The 8,642-nt window shown below is 39.1% G+C and overlaps 2 protein-coding genes across 6 annotated transcripts in view; both read left to right on the top strand.

Moving 5' to 3' along the window:
• Window positions 1-1,827, top strand: part of kdm2ab (lysine (K)-specific demethylase 2Ab) — a 16,930-nt gene extending 15,103 nt beyond the window's left edge. For both annotated transcript variants that reach the window (XM_016570893.1, XM_016570892.1), the window contains exons 22-23: window positions 624-836; window positions 930-1,827. In XM_016570893.1, the coding sequence (XP_016426379.1) occupies window positions 624-836; window positions 930-1,111 (395 nt within the window). In that variant the 3' untranslated portion in view covers window positions 1,112-1,827. The remainder of the gene's footprint in view (window positions 1-623; window positions 837-929) is intronic.
• Window positions 1,828-3,598: 1,771 nt separating this feature from the next.
• The window catches only part of ankrd13d (ankyrin repeat domain 13 family, member D), a 15,891-nt gene continuing 10,847 nt past the window's right edge, over window positions 3,599-8,642 (top strand). For all 4 annotated transcript variants that reach the window (XM_016570899.1, XM_016570901.1, XM_016570902.1 and 1 more), the window contains exons 1-6: window positions 3,599-4,415; window positions 4,504-4,639; window positions 6,302-6,426; window positions 6,573-6,618; window positions 6,902-7,045; window positions 7,120-7,309. In XM_016570899.1, the coding sequence (XP_016426385.1) occupies window positions 4,332-4,415; window positions 4,504-4,639; window positions 6,302-6,426; window positions 6,573-6,618; window positions 6,902-7,045; window positions 7,120-7,309 (725 nt within the window). In that variant the 5' untranslated portion in view covers window positions 3,599-4,331. The remainder of the gene's footprint in view (window positions 4,416-4,503; window positions 4,640-6,301; window positions 6,427-6,572; window positions 6,619-6,901; window positions 7,046-7,119; window positions 7,310-8,642) is intronic.

The following is an 8,642-nucleotide window of genomic DNA, read 5'->3' as shown; positions in this document are numbered from 1 at the left end:
TTTAAAGGAATAGTTCACCCAAAAAAGAACATTTGCTGAAAATTTACTCCATCTCAGGCCATCCAAGATGTAGGTGAGTTTGTTTCTTCATGAGAACAGAATTGGAGAAATTTAGCACTACACCACTATCTCACCAGTGGATCCTCTGCTGTGAATGGGTGCCGTCAGAATGAGAGTCCAAACAGCTGATAAAAACATCACGATAATCCACAGGACTCCAGTCTATCAATTAATGTCTTGTGAAGTGAAAAGCTAAATGTTTTGCAAATTTTTAAAAAAAAATCTGTTCCAATGAAGAAAGAAACTTGTCTGGAATGGACTGAGGGCGAGTAAATTTCAGCAAATTTTCATTTTTGGGTGAACTATTGTTTTTTTTTGTTTGTTTGTTTTTTAGTAATTTGTTCATGTCATTCATTCAGCTGGCTGATTCATTTGGTCATTGAATAATTTTTTTAAATTGATTTGTTCAGATTCCTTCACTACTGAAGCATCCCTATGTTGCTTGGAGATGACACAAAAGCTCAAGAAAGCTTGTCATTTTTACTGATGTGCAAACTGAAATGATAATAAGCGATGCATATTGCACGCCCCTACTTGAAACCTATGTGTCTGTGTGTCCATAGGCAGTGACAACCGTTCCCAGATGAAGAACATGCAGTGCTTGTGGCTGTGCGGTCTGGAGGTGACCGAAGCCACGCTGAGGCTGATCATCAGACACATGCCTCTGCTCACTCGTCTGGAGCTCTCGCATTGTCCCATCACAGATGGTGCTCTCAACCTCCTCAGCGCCGTGGGCTCCTCCACACGCAACACACTCACACACCTCAACTTAGCAGGTACGCAGACACACGCCAACCCATTTACAGCTCTCAACTAAGGAGTCAAACGTTAAACATGAATGAAAAAACGTCCCTGTTTGATGTTATCAGGTTGCAGCCGCCTGACAGACCGGTGTCTGGTGTACCTGCGGCGCTTGTCCTGTCTCTCCGTACTGGATCTGCGCGGCTGCAAAGGGGTCTCACGGCAGGCGTGCGAAAGCTTTATCTCCGAGCTGTCTGTCAATGCCCTCTACTGCCTATCAGATGACAAGCTCATCCAGAGGATATCGTAAAACCCGCCCTCCTCAGGGAGAGAGAGACTTGTGAATATTTGTGTGACTGAGAAGGAACGCAGAGTCTGTCTGTATGTGTGTGTGATGGTTTCTGTAGGTCTGTAGGGAGGCTCTTTGTTTGACAGAGGACGGGGTTTCATGTATAGCGGCTTAGGAGGGAGGAGCTCGAAGCATCCAGGGCGGGGCTTATGTATAAATATGTCTGGGTGATGAGTATCCTTTTGTAGTTAACTATTTCTCTTTGTTCTGTGTTCACACAAACACTGCAATTGGCAATCAGATCAGTTCTCAGGCCTGTCATACCATGGGCTCTTCAGTTAAAGAGATCAACAGGTGCTATTCCTTTACAGTTTGATTCCTATTTCAGAGCAGCTTTCTGTCTGCCTTTAAAAACCTTTGCTTCTACTGTTGAACGATGCTCTAATCCATTGTCCAGATCCTGTCATCTTGATGCAGATCCATTTATCCTCAGTAGTGTGGAGGTTTTGCATTGCATTTCTTTATTTTTCTCCCACTCATCCCCTTAAATGTCATTTTACTTGAGGAATACCTTTTTGTTCTTAATTCCTCTCCCTCCTTAATACCTGAGAGTATAGAGATATATAAATATATAAACACCCTTGTGTAAATGTATTCCTCTCCTGTAGTACGACAGAAAGAAACCTGTAGCATTATAATTATTTTCGGAAGCTTTTTCAAATTTTTTTTTCTTTTTCAAGAAAATAAAAATAATGGTACAAATGTGAGCTTGAATTGATTTGAATTGATTGGAGATGCTGAAATCTGAAGTTGTTTTATTGAAAACGTTTACAATATGTTCTTACTTGGTTAAGTGATTAGCTAAATGCTAAATTGGTTTAGATGACTTACAACACTGGATATAAATTAATGTGTCCAGTGGCTATTAAGACCTAGCCATATAATGCACATGATAATTTATTTATTCATTATAGAATTTTGGCAGCCAGTCCTTTAGCGAACGAATGTCTTCATTCAACCATCAACAGGTAAAAAGATTATGGTTTTCATTATTCCTGCCTAGTGTAAAAATCTGATTTCAGAAGACTGTGCTCAGGTGTGTTTCTAAACTCAGTATATCCTATTCTGGTGTAGTCTGATCTTAAAAAAAAGTTCATAAATTGAGCAATATGCTATTCAGATTCTGTCTGGTTTTAAATGAGTTTGTACATTCAGGACACAATGTTGTCTGATCTCAGATGAGTGTATAAATTCAGCACATGATCCTGTCTGATTTAAGAAATCCCTGTCTGATGTTATTTGGTGTGGGATAAATATCTGCTTCTGATGCTGTGGTCATGATGCCGTCTGATTTCAGATAACTATCATTTCAACTGTTGCTCTTTGATCTCAGTTGAGTTCATGAATTCTGTATATGATGCTCTCTGATCTCAGAAAGGTGTACAAACGCGGCTCACCCTGGTCTAATGCAGAGTTCATTAGTACAACCTGTCTATTTTAAGGTGGGTTTATAAATTCAAAACATGGTCTGCTGCAGTCTGATCTCAAATGTTCATAAATTCAGCGACATGCCTTTCTGATTCTGTGGCTGGTTTTAAATGAGTTTATACATTTAAGACACAATGCCATCTAATCTCAGATGAGTTTAGAAATTTAGCACATGATCCTGTCTGATCTCATAAGGGTTTCCCGCGTCTGCCTTAATGTGATTTGATCTCAGATCAATTCTGTTTCTGATGCTATTTGATCTCAGATCAGTTTGCAAATTCTGGTGCATGATGCTGGTTCATCTCGGACGAGTCTATAAATTCAGCTCAAGATGCTTTCCGATCTCAAATGAGTTTATAAATTGATGCCGTCTGGATTCAGACAACCAGAATACTATGCTGTCTGATCTCAGATGAGTGTATAAACTCACATGATCCTGTCTGATCTCAAAGGATTATGAATTCACATCCCTGTCTGATGTTATTTAATATCAGATAAATGTTTCTGATGCTGTTAAAGTTAAAAAATTCAGCATGATGCTGTCTCATCACAAATTGAAGTCATGCACTCTAAATTTGAGATAACTTGATGCACCGTGATGCTGATCTCAGTTGAGTTTATAAATTCTGTGTCAGATCTCAGAAGAGTTAATGAATTTACCACATCCATCTGACATTATTTGATCTTTAGTACAATTTTTTTTAATGTGGTCTGACTCTGACCTCAGGCGAGCTCATCTCCGCTCCATTTATAAATTGCGGTTATGATGCACTATGAAGTTTTAAATTAGATCTCAGAAGAGTTAATGAATTTACCACATCCATCTGACATTATTTGATCTTTAATACAATTTTTTTAAAGGTGGTCTGACCTCAGGCGAGCTCATCTCCGCTCCATTTATAAATTGCGGTTATGATGCACTATCAAGTTTTTTAATTCAGCATGTGATGTTATCTGATCTCAGTCGAGTTTATATATTCTGTACATGCAGCTGTCTGATGTCAGATGAGCTACGTTCATTCTCCATAGCGAAGGCGCACGAGGAGGGTATCCGCAGCCAAGCCTGCATCCGATGCATTTTTCACCTGAACATGGATGGAAATTAGGCCTCTGCTCGCTATCCGCGGTGGGTTATCTGCATTTCCCCACCGGTTCAGTACAGCCCGCTCGGAATATAATGGAAAGCTGTCCTTTTGCCTGTCAGAGGATAGTGTTAACATCATGTGTCAGCCAGCTCCAGCAGCACTAGCCTGATGAGGAGGATGTTGGGAAGCTATCTGCTAACGCAAGGATGCTTTACTGCAAATAAACCTCTAACTCATCCGTGCTCTCGAGTTTACCTCTTTTAACGGAACGCCGCTCAATTTAACCGCTCAATTTTCAACCCTTTTAGCCTCGAAGAGGATATTTTATAAAGACTTGCAGACATTTTGACTTAGCTTCGCTAGCTAAGCAGCTGTTGGCTTGACTGTCAGTGGATATTTTCAGCAAACGGGAGATTTTACAGCAAAACAACGCACGAATCAGACCGGTAATGAGTGTAAATGAGACATCTGGAGTCCGGAGGGAATTAATTCAGTGAGCAGATTAAACGACACATTTTATCAAATGAAATGAACGCTTGTGTATCTGTTTAGATGCAAAGGTGGCCGCAACCCAACAAACATTTCCTAAAAACCTACCAAAAATAAAACGTAACCACGTAAAATAAAATATAAACAACTGAAAACCTAAATCAAGCATCACTATTGAAATGGCTGAAGAGGCGTTTCCTTTACATTATCTGGTGTGGAACAATCAGTTTCATGAACTGGACCGAGAGCTTCAGAAAAAGCAGGTACATGGAGTGGTTTAAACTATTTAGTATCTTAATTAATAATTAGTATATTTTTCCTCTCTAAAGCCGTGTGTTGTGTGTGTTACAGCATGACATGGAGCGGCTGGATCCGCGCGGGCGCACGCCGCTCGAGCTGTCCGTGTGTCTCGGGCATCTGGAGTCCTCGCGCGTGCTTCTGAGACACAGCGCGGATCCCACACACGGCAGCACACAGGGCTGGACAGGTACAGCTTCACACACTGATCAGCCCTGCCGTCCTTTACCCGTGCTTTTCCCAAACCCGCGTGACTTTACTCAGTGGAAAACAAGAGAAGAGATGGGCTTTCATGATGTTCAAAAGCTAGTTGGATTCCATGCAGTTTACCAAAAATCACACTATGAAAAACAAAAAATAAGCATATAAATATTTTTTAAACCATTTTTAAAAAATCCGTAAACTGTAAATGTTATAAACAACATTGTAACTATTTTCCCAAAAATATTAAGGAGCTCCAACAGTTTCCAACATTGATAATAAATCAGCATATTATAATTTCTGAAGGATCGTGTGACTGATGAAAATGCAGCTTTTCCATCATAGGAATAAATTATATGTTAAAGTATATTAAAATCGAAAACTGTTATTTTAAATTGCAGTAATATTTCACAATATTACGGTTTTAACTGTATCACCTTTTGGTCAAATAAATCAAGCCTCGATAAGCATAAGAGACTTCTTTAAAAAACAAAATTACTGATCCCAAACTTTTGAACGGTGATGTGTGTGTATAGGGGTGCTGTGTGTACATTAATGAGGAAAAAAAATTAACTTAAATGATTTTAGCAAATGGCTGCAATATAACAAAGAGTGAAAAATTTAAGGGGGTCTGAATACTTTCCGTACCCACTGTATATGTATTTTATTTCGGTCTGTGCAGCTTAACCCACAAACATCATAATACTAATAGAGATTTTGTAGACACATTCCACTATATATCTTTGCAGGAATTTTCATGACCTTAAATGATTAAAAAGTCACAAAATTTCGAGAAAAACATGATCGGTTAGTTAACCAGTATTTCCAACAACTCAAAAAACTGAAATGTATCAAAGTGATCTGCAATTTGAGTTGAATTACTGAAATAAATGAACTTTTCCACGACATTCTAATTTATTGAGATGCACCTGTATAAGGTTTAAGCTTCAAAAATGACACAAGCACCATAAAAATAGTCCATATAACTTTGTGTGAGGTGCAGACTGAGATGTAAGTTAATCATTGAAAATACAGCAGAATACAAGATTTCAGTCATTAGCTACTTATAAAAAGGCTCATACACATTTCAACACCGCACCATGTGCACGGTATTTTTGAATCCGACTGAGAAAATAGATGGATTCAAGCATTTAAATGCTTAATTTTTTCTTCTTGATCATATTATTTCACCTCTTTCACGCCAATCAAAATTCAATTTAAATCAAGTTCAATAAGAGCTCAATTGCGGCGTTTACATCAAGGCTTTTAGTTCATTTGAGACATCAGTCCAATTATGGATTATTGATGGATTATTAGGGTGCATGTAAACATAGCTACCGTGGTATATCTCGGAATATACCACACAAGCTATGTTGATGTTGTTTTCATTTTTGGAGATTGACAGCCCCAGTCCCCTTTCTCTTTCATTATATTGAAAAGAGTTGCCTGGGATTCTGGAGAATATCTCTGTTTATATTCCTCAGAAAAAAAGAGAAAATCACACAGGTCTGGAATCACACAAAAAGGGTATTAGTGTCTAATTTTCATTGTCCTTTAAGAACTTTTCCATGTCTTGCAACATGTGCATCTTCAGTAAATCTCATTGGTGCACGGCGGTGGTGATGGCAGTGTTGTTGAACTGTGTGTGCAGTTTTGCAGGAGGCAGTGAGCACTGGAGACCCTGAGCTTGTGCAGCTGGTCCTTCAGTACAGAGACTTCAGAAGAGCCACAGAGAGACTGGCTGGTATTCCTGAGCTGCTGAGCAAACTGAGACAGGTGATCCATATGTATACATACACCCTGACTGAAGATGCATTTGATATGCATCCATAAGACTTTTTTTATAAACTTATCAAGTACAGTATTGGTTTGATTTGCCATCCTCTTTCAGAAGGCATTCTAACATGTCGTCTTTTTTGCAGGCACAGGATTTCTACGTGGAGATGAAATGGGAATTTACTAGCTGGGGTGAGTTTGGAAAGACCCACAAACTCTTTCGCTTTCACTTCTGTCTCACCGTTGGCGAATTGTATCGTATTTATTTATTGATTTTTAAATGTTGAAACTGTATCTGCCATTTTATACCCTGAGAAGCTGATATGGCAATAAATTTAAATAAAACCAAACAACAAACCAACCCACCATTGGCAAGCTATATGGCAGCTTTAACCGTTTCAGCACCACAGATGTGGACAGCTCCTGTGATCAATTGCTTCTGACAGTCAGTTGTCGTTCTGTCTCAATTATTCAGTTCCTCTAGTGTCGAAAGTTTGTCCAAGCGATGTGTATCGTGTATGGAAAAGCGGTTCGTGTTTGAGGGTCGACACCACTTTATTGGGCTTTGAGCACATGACTTGGCTTAAGGGTCGACGCAGCTACATCTTTAAAGGTGGAGGTGAGTCTTCAGCACGCGTTCATGCAGGATTCACACAGAGTTCGGTGCTTTGAGGTGGTTTGTGTGTTTTGCAGAGAGCGGGGCCATGGTGATGGAGGTGGACCACGAGAAGCAGGTGGTGTATACAGAACCGCTGTCTCTGTCTCCGCTGGATGCTCCCTCTCTGCTCGCCGCCATGCTGCCCTCGCAGGAGAACACGGCCCAGAGACTCACCTCTCCTATAGTGTCCACTCATCTCAACACACGCAACATTGCCTTCGAGAGGTACAGGAAGAGGCTTTACCACAGATTTAATTAGTCTGAGTCTGTATGGAGTGCATTAGGGCATGGCCTGTTTTTCAGTGGCGCTGGTTCCGGAGGTTTTTTTTCCATTCATTTTTCCCATAGGGATTTTAAAAAAGCATTTGTTAAAGTGTTATAAACCATGAACCAAACCAGTCAGCTACGAGGAGAATCACAACATTACAAAGGTTTATTTGAAGCAAAAAAAAAAACTTGGAAATCAGACAAAAAGACACGTACAAGACTTGATTTACTTAATGGCTTTAATGAAGGATTGCAAATAACAATCAAATTAAAAACGATGGAGAAATATGCAACTATTCATTTAAGTTTTATATATACAGCGGGTAAAATATGTATTGAACACGTCACCATTTTTCTAAGTAAATATATTTCAAAAGGTGCTGTTGACATTAATTTTTCACCAGATGTCGGTAATAACCCAAGTAATCCATACACACACACACACACGCACACACACACACAAAACAAAACAAATAGTAGTTATTACAAGTTATTCGTAATAAAATGGAATGTCTCAGAGAAAAAGTATTGAACTACTGAAATGTATTTAATACTTTGTACAAAAGCCTTTGTTGGTAATGACCGCTTCAAGACGCCTCCTGTATGGAGAAACAAATCTTGAAGGTTCCATGGGCCTCTTCTGTGAACTCTGATCTTTAAAAAAAATTAGACGACAAAGAATTAACTTGACGGAGCTCAAACTCAAAACACACGGCAGCAACAAACAGGAAGTGACGTGTCATGCTTTCCATGCCTTTTTAAACCTCCCTTTCGTCATGTTCAATACTTTTTCCCTTTGTCATTTCATTTTATTACACATAACTTAATTTCCGAACTTGTTTGTTTTCTTTTCTTTTGTATATGTATGGATTACTTGGGTTGTTACCGACATCTGGTGAAAATTTCAAGTCAACAGACTTTTAGAAATATATTTACTGAGAAAAATGGTGACGTGTTCAATGCTTATTTTAACCGCTGTATGTATATATATACTCAGCCGGCGCAGTTTCTCCAGAGCGGCTGCGATTTTAAGATAAAAAATTAGACGACAAAGAATTAACTTGACGGAGCTCAAACTCAAAACACACGGCAGCAACAAACAGGAAGTGACGTGTCATGCTTTCCATGCCTTTTTAAACCTCCCTTTCGTCATGTTCAATACTTTTTCCCTTTGTCATTTCATTTTATTACACATAACTTAATTTCCGAACTTGTTTGTTTTCTTTTCTTTTGTATATGTATGGATTACTTGGGTTGTTACCGACATCTGGTGAAAATTTCAAGTCAACAG

This window comes from Sinocyclocheilus rhinocerous, unplaced genomic scaffold (genome assembly GCF_001515625.1).
Source record: "Sinocyclocheilus rhinocerous isolate Xijiao unplaced genomic scaffold, SAMN03320098_v1.1 scaffold50, whole genome shotgun sequence".
Taxonomy (NCBI): Eukaryota; Metazoa; Chordata; class Actinopteri; order Cypriniformes; family Cyprinidae; genus Sinocyclocheilus; species Sinocyclocheilus rhinocerous.
The sequence above is the reverse complement of the archived record's forward strand: the minus strand, read 5'-3'. Positions and strand labels throughout refer to the sequence as shown.